At 35.8% G+C, this 20897-nt stretch overlaps 1 protein-coding gene and 1 long non-coding RNA gene across 7 annotated transcripts in view; one reads left to right on the plus strand and one right to left on the minus strand.

The window, feature by feature from the left end:
- Rasal2 (RAS protein activator like 2) overlaps window positions 1–20897 on the minus strand; it is a 247682-nt gene that overhangs the window by 96321 nt on the left and 130464 nt on the right. Inside the window, exon 1 of one of the 6 annotated variants that reach the window (XM_076941422.1) lies at window positions 16782–16933. The exons of 4 other annotated variants lie outside the window; for them this stretch is intronic. In XM_076941422.1, coding sequence (XP_076797537.1) covers window positions 16782–16794 — 13 coding nt within the window. In that variant the 5' untranslated portion in view covers window positions 16795–16933. Of the gene's footprint in view, window positions 1–4411; window positions 4587–16781; window positions 16934–20897 lie in introns of those variants that run through there. One more of the 6 variants, XM_076941421.1, reaches the window with a different exon arrangement.
- The window catches only part of LOC143443704 (uncharacterized), a 102687-nt gene that overhangs the window by 31390 nt on the left and 50400 nt on the right, over window positions 1–20897 (plus strand). The gene's annotated exons all lie outside the window — the stretch shown is intronic.

Below are 20897 nucleotides of genomic sequence, written 5' to 3' on the forward strand. Positions count from 1 at the left end.
CCTGAGCTTTAATTAGATCCTCAGCCATAAGCCCACACAAGTGTTGTTCTCTCAGGTACACTCCTCTAGTGAAAAATTCAATGACTGGCTCTCCCTCTTACCCAAAACTTTGTATAAACTCCACATTTTAAAAGGGGTGAGTTTCCTTTCATTTTTAATAAAACAATATTTATTTTTATTTATTGTGTATGGCTGTTTTGCCTACATGTTTGTACCTCATGAAATGATGGCTCCTTGTCTCAATTTGATTTTTGTTAACATTACCATTATCCTTTGACGTATTTTATTCTGATTTTCCACCTGTTTTGCTAACATAATCTTGTAATAGTTCTCCACTTTTTCATCTCTGCTTTTAATTCAAGCATTGCAAATATTCACCTGGATTTAACTTTTTAAGTTGGTAGGAAGATAGAGGTGATTGAGTCTTCTTTCTAGAGCTATTTATAGGCAGGTGAGATAGTTGAGCAGGTAAAGGCACTCATTGTGTACATCTGATGACCTGAGTTTGACCACTAGAGACACCTTTTAAAAGGGGGCCCAAAAGTGAGATGTAGTCGCACACATCTGTAATCTCAGAACTCTAATGGAACAAATCAATGCCTGAAACTTTCTCTGCCTTTATAGTATAGGTGCATATGAATACAAATCCTCATACAATAATAATACATATTTTAAAAACACTATTAGGGGCTTTTATAATCTACTTTAAAAAGTTTTTATTAGACTTCCTCATCTTATTTAATGTGTGAGTGTTTTTCCTGCATGTATGTCTATGTCTGTGCACCATGTATATACTTGGTACCCATGAGGTCGGATGAGGGCATCAGATCACCTGGGTCTGGAGTTATACATGTTGTGAACCACTATATGGGCACTGGAAATCAAACTCAGGTCCTCTGCAAGAACATGAGGGCTGAGTATTAGAACAGAAACACTTATTGCACACTGGCTTACTGTGAAAGTATTTACACTGGTTTAATTGTTTTTACTCTTTTTTTTTTTTTAAGTACAAGTTTTAGATCTGTCTTCTTAAAAGTTTATTTTGACCTGGGCATGCTAGAACACATATTAAAATCCAGTGTCTGAGAGTTAATAGCAGGAAGAGCAATGGTTCCTAAGGCTAACCTAGGCTACATGAGATCCTATCTAAACAAGCAAACATATTTTTGAACACAGAACTGTTTTTTTCCTCAAGTATTTTTAAATCTTTTCACCAACTTTCAGGATAAAACTGTTAGTCACTCATTAGCCTGTTTTACCAAGTTTTCCAGTAATCTCTAAATACTCTTCTGTATCTCTCATTACTTCTCTACACAAACCCCATTCCTTTTTTAAGTCAGTTTATTCACTGGACCTGAATATAATTTAATATTCTGCATGACATGGTTTTCATACAAGGAAAACCTACTGTTTTTAATAAATATCTATTTGATCCATTTGAGATTCATATTAAATCCTCTCCATTTGGCATTCATAAATAGAAATGAATTCTTGCCTCTTCAAAGGCCCAAAGCAATTTTCACCTAAATAAATAATTTCACAACTAGGTACTTCCTTTTTTTGGCCACAGTTGTCTTGAATTATCAGTGTACTCATTTAACTTCTTCAGAATTCATATTACTTCCTAGCAATACTCTATGTTTCTTGAGCAGTTTTATCTTATAGTTCTTTGTGTCCAAATACAGTACCTAAGAGTGTCTTGAACACTATTTCTTTGAACTCTGCTGAGAAGAGAAGCAGAGCATGTACAAGGTAAAGCATCTGGCCAATGGAGAAAGTCAGTGGGCTTAGTAGGCCTACAGATTTTGATGTCCCATTGAAATCAGCAGTGGAATGTCAGGGGGATATGCCAAAGTTTCACAGTAGGGATTTTAACTGTGTCTGAGAGGTGAAATGAAAACTATGGAGTTTTGAGAATAATGAACAAGTATAGTTTTACGAAGTTTTATCAACTTAGCAGTGTGTCAAATTAATAAGCATATCTGAACATTACTGTCTAAAAGTGACATACTAGAGACTAACAGCATCAGCAATTTCTCTTTTCTGGACAGAAATTTGATTTGAAATCTGCAGTGAAAAAAAAAATCATAGTTTGAAAGGTTTGTTTCTCTGACACAAAGTCCTGATTTCTCTCATCCTTTATTACCTCAAAGCAGATTCAAGTATTTATGTTTTTCCTTGGCATCTTCATTGGGCATAGTATGTTTTCATGAATGGCAACTGTGTTAGCAAATGACAAAGGTTTTATTTAATCCTCAACTCAGTACAAGCTGTACCTGAAAATTTTGCTCCTAGCTCTTCTTGAAGAGTTCAGCAAACACTTATTATTCAGATGAAGACACTAGCCATCTAGAACCAGGAAGGAGCTCTAATCCTAAAGTGAAGTTTCACTAGCTGCATGTGGTGCCTCACACCTATAATCCTGCATTTGGGAGGCTGAAGGAGGACTCTGTTAGAGGCCAACCTGAGCTACACAAGCCAGTCTAAGCTACAGAGTGAGTCTCTTATCTCAAAACACTAAACCTACCCTCACCCCACGATGTCCTTACACCCAGGGCTCAGTGCTGCGCAGCTAAGCATGGGATGGACTCACGCCTGTAACTCACAACCAGTAATTCACACCTGTAATTCACGCTTGTATACTCACTCAGCAACTAAGCTTTTTTTTTCTTAAGGCATTCAAGTAAAATGTATCTATTCTACATGCTAAACTTTCCTTTCATTAAAAAGAGGTAGACAACTGAAAATTATCTATGTAAAAGTCAACTCAATGATGTATACACATTTATATTTCCCTTCTAACTAAGTTGTAGTATCCTTGTCCTTATCACCTCTACTTGTGGGCAAATATGAATTACAGAAAAATAACTCCCTTAATCAGAGGACAGAAGAAAGGGGGGGCAAGGGGTACCACTGTAGTATTGTTTTAAAATTATTATTTAAGACATCTTTAGTTAGCCTTCCTTTTAGGTATAGTAAAACAAAGACAAAGAAAAGGGGGGAGAAGTTAGGGAGAGGGGATGGAAAAGAAGGAAAGAGAGAGGAATGAGAGAAACTGAACAATTGAGATTCTAGGCTTGATAACTAGAATTTATAAATGTATTAAATAGCAAGAAAACAATGTTTGAAAATGTCTCTGTCTCCTTTTCCTATAATGCACTGGGTCCATTTTGTTGGTTTACTGAAGGATATCACTATTTACTTCCCTGAACTTATGTGTCCTTATATGTAGGTGCATGTATGTATTGCGGCAAAAATGAATCGGAAACAAGTAGAATTAGACCAGACACCAAATGGTGGAGCTATGCATAGATTTATAGTTACACAAATATTTAATCTAATAAGACCCTGACAAACAAAGAGTAGGATAAACATCTAAATAGGTCTACCTGATGGGAGAACTGGAAAAGACTGGATTGGCATGACCCCTTTATTTCTCAACTGCAGGAAAAAAGGAAGCACCTATAGAAGGCTGAGGTTGGAAACCAAATTGAATTTAATAAAACAAAGGAAACTTATGCTAACTATGACAGATGTATAAGCAGAGGTATATTTGGAACTGGTATTAAACTACTAATGGTCTTAATATAATATTCATATAAAACTGTAAGACAAGGATTTCACTCATTTATAGTAAAGGTATACCAATACCAATATGTATACAAACATATGACATGAATAAAATTAATAAAAATGATACATTTGATGGCAATCATAATAAGCAGAAGTATTCATACAGGCACATGAAGTTAAAGATTTATAACCTAAGTTTTCTAGTTATCTATTGTATTTACAACTCCAAGAACAATAATTGCCACTTAGAAATTTATTAAAAAGCATCTGTAAGTACAAAGTTAAAGTAATTTCCATTCCATGTGTTCAATTTTATATGCTCAGAAGAAATCCTTTATGATCACTACAAGTACACTTTGCACAAAAGCTACTTCATGGGTTCTCTCTCTCTCTCTCTCTCTCTCTCTCACACACACACACACACACACACACACACACACACACACACACACACAGCATTTTCCTCCCTCTCAGACGGCAAGCCTCACTGTTACTGTACTGAGAACAGTGTAAATTAATAGTATATTTTTGGCTATTGGAAGTTATCTACACACATGGACAGAAGGCAAGATGACATGATGAGTTTTGTATAGAGCTACCACTCTTTGTTAAAGCAAAACAAATTGTGCCTTATTTCTCGTACCCAGTGTGGGCAGAATATGTCTACAGGCAACAACAACAACAAACTTGAAACACACACAACTCAAACACATTTTTTTCACATCTTTCTTTTTTTAAAAAATACAAAGTTAGATTTAGAAAATTTGGGGTTTTCTTCCCCAAAGTACAAAAAGTTTGGACAACAAAGGGTTACATGAACAAGAAAGCCCTACCTTACCCAGAAATGACAGAAGGCTCTTCTCCTCTTCGGTGCTACTATCCAACCACTCCGACACATCACCAGGAGAAAGGAGACTCATTCTCCAGCCAGAAAACTTTTCCATACAGAATACAATTACTGAATGATGAAGCGGGAAGAAATGGATAAAGAGACTAAATTCTTGGAGGTGGCGGGGTCCAATGCTAAAATTGTGGGTTAGGCTGTAACGATGAAAGAAAATGTGATCCTCCCTCCACTCTGAATTCTGTCTGTGACATCAATCTAACACAACAGTGGGGGTGGAATGATGAGGGGAATAGAAAGGGTTAAAAGAGGATGGCAGGATAGAGGAAAGAGAGATTTGTTCTCTGTCTCTTTTTTGTTAAGCTTTAGCCTGAAAGAGAATGCCAGAATAAAATTGAAAAATGATGTGTGTTTAATGACAGGAGAAAGCATGGGGAAATAAAGAATAAAGACACTCAAAGAAAAGAAAAGGAGAAGGGTGTCCTACACTGGAAACAGCTTCGATAAGCAGACAGCACAATAGCTAATCAGCTAGGTAAAGCACATCATCAAACAAAAACAAAGATACAAGAACAAACTCAGCATTTTGTTTTGTTCTGAAAAGAAAGGTTTACAAATTTCCTTTCAGTCAGAATTGCAGCTCCCTAGCCCTTTCCTGCCTTGGCTGTTTCAGCAGCATCCCAGCCCCCTCCAGGAGGATTTCCTGTGAGCAAAGGCAGGTTGATAAATCCGTGAATAGGAAGCTCTCATCTCTCCTTTTCTTCTCCTCCTCCATTCCTCCCCCCACCTCACATGGCGACTGCATTGATCGACAATAATGGAATCTGTAACAGACTGCCAACAGCAACATTAAGGATATTACAAGTCCGCTTCATAAGAATTCGAGCTGGTGGTTGGAACTTGGGGGCAATTCTGGGCTTCCAGTCAATAGCTGCCTTTCTTTGGAAGAAAGAAAGGGTGCGTGCGTGTCTGCATGTGTCTGTGTGTGCCTGTGTGTGTCTGTGTCTGTGTGTGAAAGAGAGAGAGAGAGAAAAATCAAGCTGACCTACTGAGAGTCAGCTGAAATCATCACTTGGGACTGTCCCTACACCTAACAGTAGGATTTCCGAGGTTCTGCATTGTATTTTCACTGTAAGTGCTCCTGTTACTTAGTACTTGTTTACATAGTGGTTTCCCCCATTATACCTCATGCCTTTAGAAAGCAAAACCTATTCTATTAATTTAAAAATTAATGCCTGGAAAAGACTGGATTGGCATGAATGTTTACTGGAAGGTATATTACTGAAGGTGAGATTGTATTTCTTATATAAAAGATAATATTAAATAATTTCACATATTCCTGATTGAAAGTTCCCTGACATTAGTTTTCACATGAACAATCAAAATAAATCCTATTTAAGTTATATCTTATTTACATGAGCAAAGAAAAGTACAGACCTAAAATATCAGCAAAGCAATTTGGCTCTATAAATCTTTCCTATAAACTGAGCGAACAAGGGACTAAAGTGAAGTTCTCTGTTGAGACTATATTAATATGTAAAGCACCACACTGGTTTCTCCCCATTAACCGTCATAACTTAAGCATGGCTTCATTCATCCTTTGTCCTTAAAAATAAGAAAATAAAACTTACCCAAAGACACCGTTCCCTCAATTACTTGATATATCCAAATTTCATCTCAACTGCCTGTACTTACATGTTTAGATTCATTCTACATTAGTGCTGATTTAAGCCAAGCACTATTTTAAACCCTGAGATAGAGACAGCTGCAAATAAGATAGTCAAAATCTCTGGCCCTAAGGGGCTTAGAGTGTTTGTTAAAGTAGTAAATAATAGGCAAGGTTAAAAAGCAAAGTGCATACTATACTTGATAGTAAATAGCACAAAAAAGAAAACAAAGAAGTGAGTTGTATTATTTTACAGCAGGTAGTAGTTAGTCATCCACACCACCAAGTGGTGACAGCATGAAAGTAGTGGGTCTCAGGAAGAAGGAAGGACCAGTTAAGCTTAGAAGCAGGAACAGCAAGAAGGTAGCACAGCTAGACTGGAAAGAGGAGAAAGACAAAAGGTGGTCAGGTCTGTGAAGTAACTGGATCCTTCACCATGTAACATTTCAAGGTCTTTGGCATTTTGACTTACTTAGTTAAAGGGAAAATTTGGGGGGCTGGTGGGCTACATAAGGCTATTTTGTTGTGAGAGCTGTTACGAAATACAATTCACATACCATCACAATTATTCCTCTCAAGGTACGCTGTTATTTTTGTTTTGGTGCTAGGCTTTGAACCCAATGCCTTAGACTAAACACATTTAGCACTCAGCCTTAAAATATTTTTAGAACAATCAAAAAGTTGTGCAACCCTCACTATCACTTAATTCCGGAAAATTTTTTGCTGCCTCCAAAAAAACCTCTAGAGCCATCAGTTGCTCTATCATTGCTAAGTTTTGTCTCTCTGAAACTGCCTAGTATAGACTTCATAGAGTAAGTCTTTGTGCTTGTTTTCTTATGCTTGAGGTCACCCATACTTTGCAAGTATAGTACTGTATTACTTTCTACTCACGTATACTTGGGTTTTTATACTTACCAATATTACAAACAATGGTGTTATGAAAACCTGTACAAAAGTTTTTATGTGGAGGCCTGAATTTTTATAAGAATATCAAAATAAGATGTTTTATACATAATCTTTATTTTTATTAAATTTTATCTTCCAATTTAACCATCATTTTATTCTTCTTAAATCTTTTGGGATTCATTCTTCTTGATGAAACTAAAACCTGACTCAGTTTCTTTTTTCCTTTAGTATTATTCTTACACATGGGCAAAAGTTAATACTAAATAATAATGAATGGTGGCAGGTAATATATGGCAGATCATCTTTTCTAAAGCAACATCTAAGTTGGTAAAGCAGTAGAAATACTCTCCCAGTATTTATTGTAGTTTCACATTTAACAATAGGGCACAAGAATAGTATAATGAAACCCCTTTTCCAGATGTCTACCTTTTCTCCATCAGTTTCTGTATGTATGTACCATATATGTGTATTTTGAAATCATCTATGAAAATTAGAGGCATTATATCCTTAGCCATAAACTATTTTCAGAGAAGTTTTTTAAACAAAGGAAAATTTCTCACATAATTAATAATAATCAAAATTATGAAATTTAACATTGGCATTCATTGGTATTTTTTTTTCTTTTTTTTTTTCTTTTTTTGAGACAGGGTTTCTTTGTGTAGTCCTGGCTGTCCTGGAACTCACTCTGTAGACCAGGCTGGCCTCGAACTCAGAAATCCGCCTGCCTCTGCCTCCCAAGTGCTGGGATTAAAGGCATGCGCCACCACCGCCCGGCCATTCATTGGCATTTTAAGAATAAAATTAAGGTGCCACTATGTGTATAATCCACCGTCTGAATTTTAATTTGTATCATAAACTTTTGTTTGAAAAACAAATTATCTGGAAATGGAGAGATGGCTCAGCAATTACGAGCACAGGCTGCTCTTCCAGAGGACCGAGGTTCAGTTGCCTACCACATGGAGGTTCATAACTGTTTTTAACTCCAGTCCAAGAATATCATGCCCTCTTCTGGATTCTGCAGGCATGCAGCACTGCATGGTGTGCAAGACATACATACAAGCAAAACACCTACACTCATAAAACCCAATTATCCTATAAAAATCATTAAAAACTGAATACAAATATAAGTTAAAGTATAATGTGTGTGTATACACATATGTATAATGTCTCAAATTTTGAGGGACTTCTGAATACATTGACACTAAGTGCACCCTTGTGATGGAGAGCTACAAGAGTAATTAACTCTAAGACAACAGACTGACAGACAGTGGCTGTATTTCCATTCTGTTACTGCTTTGGCTGGGTACAAAACTCTTCCTCTAAAAAGCTTAAACTGAATGCAACACTACAACTTTTTAAATGTTTTTGAAGAAACTTTTAAAGTTTGTATTTATTCGCTTCAGCGTGTGTGTGCATGTGCATGCACATGAATGTGACGGTCCAAGGTCAAACTGTAGGAGTTAGTCCACTCTACCCACGCACCCCAATTCTCAAGTCCTTTCTATGTACGTCATGCATCACTGAGGGCCTTTCACTGTTTTCACTTGCTCTCCAATTTTCATCAGTACTTAGATCTGATGAAATTAATGAAGCTAAGATGAACTTTCATTTACTTGGATTCAGGAAGCAAAGCCAAAGAGGAACAGGATATTAGTAATTACAGGAGATGTAGCCTTGCCATAAGGGTACTTAGCACATATACAAAGGATGCTCTGATATCTTTCAGTGATAGGACTTTAAATAGAAGGAAACAAATAGGTAAGGAAGTAACATAATTACTAAAAAACTCTCTTCAAATACTAAAGGCTGATTTTATTTAAGGAAGCTGAAGACAGTTTCAGACTGAAGGTGATCAGATTTAAGCTACACTAAGAAGAAGAAAAGCTAAAAGAAAACTATAGTTAACTAGCAGACAACTATTCTCCAAAACACCCTAGAAAGTTGCTAATATGTAATTAAAATTTTTTTCTAAAATAAAATTAAACCAATCAATTACTCAAACAATATACAATTCTTGAAGTATAAGATTTGTCATCCAATATCAAATGAATAGAAGCTACTTAATATTTACTGCATGTGTAAATAGGTAAACAAAAGTATCTACATTATTATGACTATTAAAAAGTTGAAAATAAATAGGATATATCTCCTCTAACTATCTCTAGGCCAAACAGTATTTGAAGTAATTGTGTCACTAAGAGTAAATAGGTCAGATGTTCATTTACATGTTTAACCTCATTACTCCTTATGATAATGCATGAGGCTGACTCAACATTTCTTCATTTATAAACAGGAAAGCCAAGCTTTAAATGACGAAATCATACTGCCTATGAAGGGGAGTCAGTAGATGTTCTACTCCAGAGATGAAAATCCATATACTCTATAGTAGAGAGTTTTTTAAAATAGCATTTTGTTTTAGATATTTAGGATGAGGTATAAACAGAAAAGGCAACAGTCATTATTTGTGAATTAAAGTATTTTGCTTGCTTAATGATTTGACTAAAGTTGAGGTCAGTTGCAAATAGCAAGCAGCCTGAACACCTAGATTCTAATGTAAAATAATAAAAGTCAAATTGAATTTAATGTTTCATTGTTTTACATGATTCTTACCCATAGAATTTCACTACATTACCACTACATATAGTTAGTTACATGTACAACTGTGTTTCATCAATGAATGGATAAATGTACTTCCACGTCTAATAAGAATGTTTGACCTTAAGACACTTAAAGAGGCTGGTTTTTTGCTGTTTCATAAATGTTCCATTGCCAACCTCAAAGACGGAAACAAGTATCTATTTTTACCATTGTTGTAAGTGGCATATTTAAAGTAAAAGTACACAACATATTTAGAGGAGAAAATCTAGTATACAGTTTTAAAGGGGGAAATCCATTTAGACCTGTGACATCTAAAGTAAGTTCATGGGTCCAAGCAAAGAAACAGTTGAATATGAAAAGGCAGTCTATATATTGTGAGAAAATATTTGCCAACTGAATAGCTGAAAATAGTTAATATCCAAAAACTAATCACAAAACTCAACAACAAAACTGGAATAAACTGATTAAAGAATTGGCAAAGAGCCTGAATGAACATTTCTTAAAAGACATATAAATGGCTAAGAGTAGGGCTGGGGAGATGGGCTGACTTCCTGTGCAAGCATGAGGACCTGAGTTCAGATCCAGCACTCATGTAAAAAGATGGCACAGTAGCCTACCCTGTAACTTTAGTGTTATGAAGACATTCAGGCAGGTCTTCAAGATGTGTTCACCAGCTAGTCACCAGCTAGCTGAATAGGTGAGCTCCAGGTTCAGGGAGAGATCCCTGGCACAAACAAAGAGAAGAACAGCAAAGAAAAATATTGATGTTAAACTCTAGCCTCCATATATCCAACACACCAGCAGACATGCATAACTGAAGGTAACAAACAATAAAGAAAAATACTCAATGTCAACTCCTGGTTCCTACATATCCACTTATGGGTACATGCATCACATGTGTGTGTGCAACACATGGGTATACACGGGCTAACACAGAAAGAGGGGAGGAAAGGCCAATAGGTATTCAAAACAATATCCAGCAACACCACTACCAGGGAAACACAAATCAAAACCACAATGATTCATTACATGGTCAAAGTAGTGGTATAGTTACTATCAGATTACAGATGTTATATACTCTACTCCATGACAGCTCAATATAGTAAGAGATTTTGATGGCTTTAAAGAAATAAGTTGCCAGGCTGTTGTGATGCAGGTGTGAGAACAGAACCCAAAAGTGGTCTTCAGAGCTAATAATAACAACCCTTTCCCAACAGCCAGCAAAAAGGGCACTAGATCTCAGTCCTATATATTTAACAGGCTGCAAAAGTTACTGAAGAGGACTGAGCATCTAGGTTGGGAAGAAAACACAACCTGGTCTACTTCTTGGTTTGGCCTTGTAATCTTCTCAGCAGAGAATAAGCTAGACTCTATCTGGGTTTCTAGTCTGGAAAATAATAAAGGTAAAATACGCACTGCAACTTGCTAAGCTGGTAGTATGTGATTATATGACAATATAAAATTAATATAGGGACGAGAGAGATGGCTCCTCAGGTAAAAGCCACACGTGGCAGAGCACATACATATGTATAGATATACTCCCAACACCCTAGAGTGAAATGACAGGTAGAGACAAGAAAATCACCTGGAAGCTTGGAGGCCAACATGCCAGAAATATGAAGCACAGTGGCAAAATAACAGACTCTGCCCAATAAGCAGAGGTCATCTTCTGAGACTTTATACAGCCCTCACTACATTTTTTTGTGTTGTGTAAAGTATAAATTGTTCATTTTCATTCTTATATAGAATTCCACTATGTAAACAAATCAAAATTTATCCATTCTTCTACAGAAGGATATTTGGGTAGCTTCTGATTTTACCTATCAAAAGCAGTGCAGTTACACATAGTTTTGTACAGGTTCCTCAGTGACCATTTCTGTACTACACTTCTGTTCAGGATGGTTGGGTCACAGCACTGTTCAACCCTGAACCTTTCAAACAGTCTCCAAAATACATGCCCATGTTTATACATTCAACAGTCATGTGCAAGGTTTCTTTCTTTCTTTGGTCTAGATCCTAAGCAGCACATGGTATTTTCTGTTTTTGTTATTTTTGCCATTTTGATGGGGCATGATTCTATGTTGGGAACTTCTCTCCATAGATTACATGGCCTCCTATGAAATGCACACTCTGGCCTTGTCTTTTTCTTACAGATGTGTACTGGGTGTTAGAATTTTCAAATGTCTTTTTTTTTTTTTTTAAAGCTATCTGAGCAAACATAACGTAAGCATCAATAAGATCAAGGAGGCTAAACCCACAGAACCTCAAACCCTTTCCATCCTTTTATACAGTTTTAACATAGACGAAGACAAAGTCCACATTTAAATGTTACAATATTAAACCTTCTGGGAAACGTATTGGGAAGATATCCTAGGTCACAGCACGTTAGAGCAACAAGAAAGTCAGACTTTCCAGGCCTAATATTTAATTAAAATTTCACCGTCAAATAAAATTTAAAGCTATTCACTGTAAGATGTGCTTCTGGGGAAGGGAGGAAGGATGGTGATATGATTGGTTGGATTTTTCTTTTAAGAAGAACTGTATGGAAACTTGGCTTCTGCTTTTAAATGCCCTAGCATTTGACAAACAAAGTAAGCAAAATAAGACAGTGTTATCAAGAAGTTCCACTGAGGCATGGAAGGTCTGCATGTTCTTGCAAATGCTGCTGAAAGGACATTAATTTTATTTCTTTTAACGAACGTACCAGCTCATGGGATTCCTTCTGGAGATGGCTCAGAAAATGGCACAGACTCTAATGGGGGCAGGGTTGCTAATTTACCTACAAAAGTTGATCACCAATCATTTACTGAATGTTATTTTCATAAAGGAATGGAAGAAATAAAATTCAAATACTAAAATCATATTTTTAAAATGTTAGTAGTTATAGCCAGGCAAACAGTTACAAGTAAAATAATGTGGTGCTTACTACTGTAGGGAAGTATGGGAACACTTTATTGAAGTTTAAGTGTAGTAAAAGGCTTCCAAAGAAACTTTAGGATAGTTGTTAATATATATAATATGTATGTATGTGTATGTGATACATATATAATAAAATATTTTCATTTGTTAAGAGTCTCAGCCTTCAGCTTGGGTGGAGATTTACTACAACAAGCAGGTCACATGCACTCCCTGTTATATTGCTTTTCTGTACTCTCAGACAACACAGATGAGAAGCGTTCGCTAAGAACTCTCTCTCAGAAAGCAGGTTCTGTGCAGGACTGCTTTCCCTGCCCCACATGCAGCACACCTTTTCCTGTCTTGGACTCAATACCCCTAACTCAAACCTGCTTTCACACAGGTGGAGGTTCTTTGTGGCTCTTCCTATGCTCACCGCAGCACACGATTCCTCTTTATAAATGCCATTTCATTTATTTACCTGACATTTAGTCTAGGTGTTCTTGAAAAAGAAAACAAAAATTTAAGTAGGGAACCAAACATCTTAGTTTTACTATCTGACTCAAAAGTCAAATCAGTTATAAACTCATTTGAAGTATTTTAAGAAAAAAAAAAAAAAGTGGCAGTACTTCAAGTCTTCAGATAGATGAAGTAAGCAGGGATAGTGGACTCCACAGCCTTTCAAACTGCCCTTAAGATGTCACAACCATTTGTCTGACATGTTGCCCCCCCCCAAAAAGACCTCTACACTGAATAACAATGCCTGCTCCTGGCAGCTCAAATTCCTTACTTTCTAAGATTGGGCATGAAAAAGAGCAAGCAGAAGCAGGTAGTTCTTCTTCAAAGAAAAAGGCTGCAAAATCTAATTTCTCCAGCATGCTGCAGCAACTCATTACCTGTAAAAAGCTAGGGCTCCGTGAATAAAAACCATGCCATCCAGAGTCAAGACACTGCCAGATCTCCTTTTTACCTTTAAATTCAGTGCTTCTTGATTCAACTCAATACCAGAATGCACCAGAGAAGACAAAGTCCTTCAAGTGAATTCTGATCTTTGATTCAGTTATGTTTCTCTTGTCAAGTATGTACAGGATGTAAGTGGTATTGCTGAAGGCTTCTGAACAGAAGCTGACCATGGTCACAGGAAAACCCCTAGCACTTGAAAATCTCAGGCAGCAGGAGAATTCATATTGAGTGTAGACTCATGAGCAGAACAAAAGGGCACAGAGACACAACTCCTCTTCTATCTCTCTCAGGTGTAAAATGGTGTGAGCATTCATCCACAGGAGTTACTTTTCACCAAAACTGAAACCCAAAGCAACGCAAACAAGAGCAATCATGAACAATCACCAGAGAACATCAAAGAACAGAAGAGAAACAAGCTGTAATAAGCAGCATTCCTGTTCAGATGGGCTGCAGAGGCAGATGGGAAACAGGCAGTTTCTGGGGAGGGATTCCTGGAACTGTGTGTGAGTAAATAATTAACTTCACAAATCAGGGTGTTACATATGCTCAGCTTCATGTCTGTGTCCCTGATCTTTTGCCTTCATTTTATTTGAAGAGACAATCCTTAGAGATTTTATCAGAACACAAAATAGAATTATATTTAAGAGGTAAATATAAGAGGTAAAAGGAACCAGTGAAAAGAAGAAATCTTGGGTGGAGAGACAGTTCATTGACTAAGAGTCTTGCACTGACTGCTCTTCCAGAGGTCCTGAGTTCAATTCCCAGAAGCCACATAGTGGCTCACAACCATCTGTAATGGGATCCGATGCCCTCTTCTGGTGTGTCTAAAGACAGCTACAGTGTACTCATATACATAAAACAAATAAATAAATTTGTTTTTTAAAAAAAAAGGAAAGAAATCTTTTGAGTGACTCAAAGTTTTGATCAACTATAATAAAAAAAATGACTATAGAATGGCTTTCCTTCTTTGGGAACTTAATACATAACCAGTATTTATGGAGATATATGTAAAGAAATTTATAAAACTAATAATAAGGGGTGTGTCTTGAGTAGTGGAAATGGTCCTTCTAGGAAATACTTATTCAACTGCCTTCTACACAGAGACATTATTTTCTTCTGCTCCTCACTGCCCAGCCTCATCTCATTCCCATTTTAAACTGATACCTAGTTGCTTTTTGCTATTCTACAAAGCCTAAGCCTTTACTGTCTGAATTCACATGCAAAAGAGAAAAAGGACACTTTCTTTTTTGTGGCACAGTAGTGTAGTTAGTTCATAATGACTAGGTTGATTAGTTTCAGGGTTAGGTTGGCTAACAACGGCTTGTTTCAACTTAAGTCAGTAAAATACTACCAATGAAATATGCTTTTGACCATTCTTGGTATAAGAAAACAACATTCAGGTCAAAGATCCGTCTTAAACACATCTACTCTTTCTATCCTATGATGTGCACACAAACCATAATATTCATATATACCACAGCAGTTCTTTCACATATTTTAAGAAGGATGAAATTGAAGATAAAACCCCAAGCCTTACAAAGTTAAATAGTATTTACTATTAAGTTGCATGTATTATTCAGTTATTACTTTCAGTCTTCAGACCTCTTATACACTTAAGTAATGGGTTCTCCAGTAAAACAAACAGTGAACAGTATATTGTTTCCTATTGGATGGAGAATTAACTTTGCAATGGTTTTTGAGACAGTCCACAGTAATAATGAAGCTATTCCTTAAAACCTACTGTCCATCTCCCACACACTTGGAAATCAACACTGAACTTACACAAATCTAGCCCCATAGTGGAATGAGCAGGTTAGGAATCAACACAAAAGAGTATCTTCATTCTGCTTATAGCTAACTCAGACAAACTTGTTCCCAGGAGCTTTAAAGAGTCATGGCAGATGGTTTTGGCAGTGACTATCATTATTTAGCTCACTAGAATAGCATGGCTTTCATCACAATGGTCTCCAGAAAAATGGAAGGGGCAGCACCTTTTTAAAGAGATTATATGACAATGTATGAATGACTGATGCCCTTACTTTCAAAGGAGCCTCCATTTAAGTTATCCTCTAACACATAATTCAGTAGGTAAAATTAGAGGACTCTCATGAATGGAGAGAAGCAAAGCTGAACACTGAAAAACAACTGGTTCAAATGGCTAAATACTTTAAAAACTCTATCTTATCCTTTTTAAAATTAATATACGAAAAAGTGATTATGGAAAGATTTTATTTTTGCTTATAGTAAAAGATAACATATATAAAATTGGTATTTCTATATAGGAAATTTACTTATACAGAAAATTACTAAGACTTCAAGTCTTTAAAAGAAATTATAATCAATTTTAAGAGTTTAAACTTTACAGATACAAAATGCTACTTATGAAATGTATAACTTGCTAAAAATAGCAACATAAGCTAGACTTTTCCATAACTATAAGCTATCTATTAGTATTTAATTTATAACTGGTTAACACATAATTCAAGAATATGTATTAGTAATAATTTGATAATAATCCTCAATATTTTCTCCCCATAAGATTTTAATGTGGGTTCATAATACATCTGATTTATTTAGGCAATAACTCATCACTTATGAGATTAATAACTACAGTATAGATAAAAATGTGAGATCTGAATATAAATGGTATCATACCAAAACCAAACAAATAAACCACAAGGCATTAACTAAGAATTAAGAAATCTAGGTTTTCACAGGTAACAAAGTCCTTAGGTTTCAGTGTTCTCACTGAAAATAAAGAAAATGGACTACATAGATAGTCTTTAAAGCCCCAGATTTAACTTTCATTAAGTCAACCAGTTAAAATCTCTAAATTTTCATCTGCTGGTAGAGAATATTAAAAGGCAACCTTTTGTAATCAGAACAAGCACACTTTCCATATGAATACTCTTACTGTTGTCTATGGATCTAACCTGTTGAACTTTCTGAATGACAATTATTTTCTACAGAGATTCAAGCTGAATTTTAAGTATATTCTGTCTCTCAGAAATAAGTTCTATCAATTCCCAGGTATATTTATATTTTGTGAAGGATTTTTTGGAGGCAGATTCAAATAAATATTGGCTTCATATTATATTATTAATAAGAGCAACAAATGTGTTAATACACGGCTATGTTCACTATTTTAATTCTAGAGTGATATTTTTACGTTGGATTTTGTGCTAGAATATTGACGGTCTCTACACATATTTCTGTAAACACACAGAAGTAAGAAAAGCTTAATTTGTAAAATTCTCATGATGTTAAATACTACATTTACATAACAAAAACACTGTTTTGACTATACACAGACATTTAATTCCTAGCAGTTCTTACCTGGGGTCTGCATTCTTCGAAGTTTCTGGGTGTTGCTAACATGATCTATCCGGCATCGGTCAGAAACTGCAAACACTTTGTGTACAGTACTCGCCTGTGCTTGCTCCCCTGTTCTCTCTCTCTCCCTTTTTGCTCTCACTCTGCCTCAGACAGTTTGGAATGCAGAAAAGCCAGAGCTAGTGCCAGTCAGATTCAATCCACCCCCTCCTTTCTTGTGCTGGAGAGCACTGAACAATAGCCACTCTTCCTTGCTCACTCACCACGAAGTCTCTTTCATTAGCACTGAGCACTGAGGACAAAAAAATGTCAGGAGAAGCAATGGGATTTACCCAGCTAGGTTACTCATTTTTGTTTTTGTTTTTTTTCCTATTCCAAAGGTCAGAGGACAGATTGTACTTCCTTTTGGGTATTCTAAAAAGGAATTTTAAATAACGACTTCAAAATCTGTCCCATTTTAAGGCTAGAAAAATAAAGCTAATTTCAGACCCTATTTTGGAATGTTACTATACTAATCAACACAAACTTTTAAAGTACACAAAATGGAATAAATATTTGTATTTCACACAGACATATCAGTATCTTTTAAATTACTTTATTAATCAAAACAATTTAACTTCTCATGATAGAACTATCTTGTATTTAGAAGTTTGTTTATTTCCATAAGGCTCCTTGTTCAGATCTTAAACTGGAATTTCATTTTAATACAAAGAATAGTAATTGAAGAATAATTGTATACAAAAAGCATCTACTAAACTAGTTTCCTAGTGGGCCTGATGAAATTATAGATAGCATCATGCACTTAGTCATCATTTGAGTCTAAAATAAGACATATGTTCAGGGTATTTTTCCACACTCAATATACTCAAAAAAGGGGAGGGTGGGGGAAGCAGGTTAACAATGTGCCCATCATTACGAGCATGAGGACCTAATGCATTACATTGCTACTCAGTTGCTGAGGCTAGCACATCAAGTTTCCATAGCAGACTCCATGTGCCACTTCAAGGAGCGGAGCAGAAATGAAAGAAAGTCAATCTGTTAGGGGCTGTTTACCAATGATGGATTCACATTGCACTCTCTCTCCAATCTACATGTGTATGTGGGTTAAATGTAGTATATAAGCTTCACATCAGCTATTCATATAAACAGACATGTATCTATGTACAAATATGTGTTAGGGAATGAATCTTCTAGTGCTCCTTTACCGTTCTAATTAAGTCTCAGTGATTTAAATAACATTTATTTGAGAAAAAATTTAAAATAGACAAACAATAAAATGTTTCTTTATGATATTTAATTACATATTTACTTATATCACATTATCTACTGTACAAAGTACAATATACTTTTGATCATATGTATATCTTCACTACTCTCCGTTGATAAAATTTCTCTTTTAATTCCATCAAAATTTAGTTTTCTTAATCTAGTCTGTTTTGTTGTTGTTTTGTTTTTTTGAGACAGGGTTTCTCTGTGTAGCCCTGGCTGTACTGGAACTCACTCTGTAGACCAGGCTGGCCTCGAACTCAGAAATCCACCTGCCTCTACCTCCCAAGTGCTGGGATTAAAGGTGTGCACCACCACCGCCCAGTGTTATTTTCTTGGTGATCTAGTCTTATACTACATTTTGTCTGCCTTTACTTTCATTTTCTGGTTTCCACTTCACATAAACTATCTACCCTTTTCATCCCTACTACTATTCAATATGAAAGGGAAAAAATACTCTGTAGAAACACTCAAACTGATGGTTTGCATATGAATACAGATTTCTACCTTGCCCTATACAAGACAAAACAAAGTATCAACCCTTAGACAATACAGAATTACATCATTAAAAATTGCTGCTTATAGCTGATCTTAGAACACACAAAGCACAATGAAATCAATTATTCATAGCAACCATTCAAATAAATAGATAATTATTTCCCCAGTTCTATTTAATAGAATTATGAACAGTGATTTAAGTCACAGGAAGAGATTTCAGCTCAAAATAACAAAACAGAAATCAGAACTGTTGAGTTACAGAAGTTGCTCTCTGAAGCTCTGTCCACTCTGAGAGAGAGTGGGCTCCAATTTCTTTCCAGCCAGGTTGTCCATGTGATAGGAACCCTGTAACTTAGCAGTCCTCAAACTCTGTCACTATTATGTTGTTTATAATAGAATACAACAATATTTTTCTAAGTGCCATATAATCTCACCTGTGAAGTTTTCTTCTGAAATGTTTGCTAAAACATGAGACTCTCCTACTACTTATTACTTTTACAAAAGCTTTGAGTTCAGTGAGTTCAAATCAATGATGGCATATCCAAAGGAAAACTATAATGTTCTAAAAAACCATTTATATTCTGTAGTTCTAATACTTGAGAAAATCTTGAAGAAATTCCAGATCCTATGTAGAAAATTTTTTTCTTAAATATACATATTATTCCATTATTCAATAAGTTTCAAAGAAGATGATACATCATACGTCCATAATTGTACCACTACCTTTGTCACCATGCTACGTGCTCCCAGTCTTAGAGCTCTTGATGCTCTGCCAGTCCTGTCTGCTTTCTTATTTATTCTTCAAAATCCAGATTCACAACTATGTTTTTAGTATGGCCTGTCTTCTCTTCCATAGCTAGAGTTAATCACATCCTCCTGCACTATTTTCCTCGCTCTATTACTCCTCACAGTCCTTACGATTTTTCTTTACCTGTATTATATATATTCTGATGTCTTATGTGCCTTTTCCCTACCCACAATATGAGGTCCATTCCAGGAAATGGAAGATGGTAGGAGCTTTCATCTTGCTTTCTATCCATCTCCAGACCTTATAAAAATATGCATGGCATCAGTAGGAGATTAATAACTGATAGAGGGACAGGCAGAAGGATGAATACATGTCATTTATTAGAACTTTAAAAAATATCTAGACTTAGTACACATTAGAGAAACTTTAAAACAAGGATAATAATACTTCCACTTCTTATGTAACAGTCTAATTGAAGTAGCCAATTGAAGGCAGCATAATTAAATATCAAGGAAAGATAGTTTCCTAGTTAGGACCTACTCATTATGGGCAAAATTCTGGCCAGCAGAGGTAGTTCCCAGGAGTATCATCACTGTATTTCACTGTTGAGAAGCCTTACTCAGCTGCTATGTTGCCTTGGTTAAGGAAATCAGCTTCTGAAGTAGAGACTTAAGAGCTCAATTAACTTTTAATCCCTGTTACAGCACTAGGGAGTCCTCGAACGTCTGGGAAGCATGAGTAAATGCTTCACTATCCAGTCATTAATAATCTACAAAGTATCTAACATCCATGCCCATACAGAAAATCCCTATCTGGTTAGGAACAGCCTTTTAGAGTTCGGCAGTGTTTTTTGTTTTTTGTTTTTGTTTTTTTACTATAATTCAGAACACTCCACATGGCACTGACCATGTTCACTTCGGACAGACGAGGCCATTTAAGATATTTATGTTATGATTATTAGGTTTCACATATTACTGTGAGTAGGTAACTGGGTAGGGTATTCTTGACTAACCTATTTTGCACAGTCTAGATCCAGCATGATACTTAATAAATGTTTGTATTAAATTGCAGTTTTCTAAGTAAAAAAATGTCAAATGAAGGCTGCCACTATAGTTTAGTGATAGAGTAGTATATCCTAGGCTTATGCTAGGCATGGGTCACTACCTCCTAGTACAGCCAAAACAAACAAACAAATGAACTAACTCAAAACAACAATAAAATATCAATAAATAATATTAATTAAGCACTGAATGAATGGCTGAATTAGATGACTATAAAGCTATCTTCCAGACTCCATTCTGTAATGTTATAATTCAAACAAAAGAAATATCTTAAGTCAGTCTCAATGTTTTCCTATTATGGACTAAAATAATACTCTATAATTAAGCATCTTGAAACAATATAGTTATTTCAAATGTTGCTCATTGTAATTCGAGTAAGCTCCAAGGCAGCAAGGAGTACATACGTATCTACTCACTGATATGACTACAGTGTCAGGCCTACAGTAAACAGTCTGCCATAGGCAAAGTTGACTCCTAGAAGTTCTATTTAGGAATGATTCCAAGATTAGTATCAATAAATTTCGTTTTTGTTAATAAAAAGGCAAG

The sequence above is a fragment of the Arvicanthis niloticus genome, chromosome 10, assembly GCF_011762505.2.
Source record: "Arvicanthis niloticus isolate mArvNil1 chromosome 10, mArvNil1.pat.X, whole genome shotgun sequence".
Lineage (NCBI taxonomy): Eukaryota > Metazoa > Chordata > Mammalia > Rodentia > Muridae > Arvicanthis > Arvicanthis niloticus.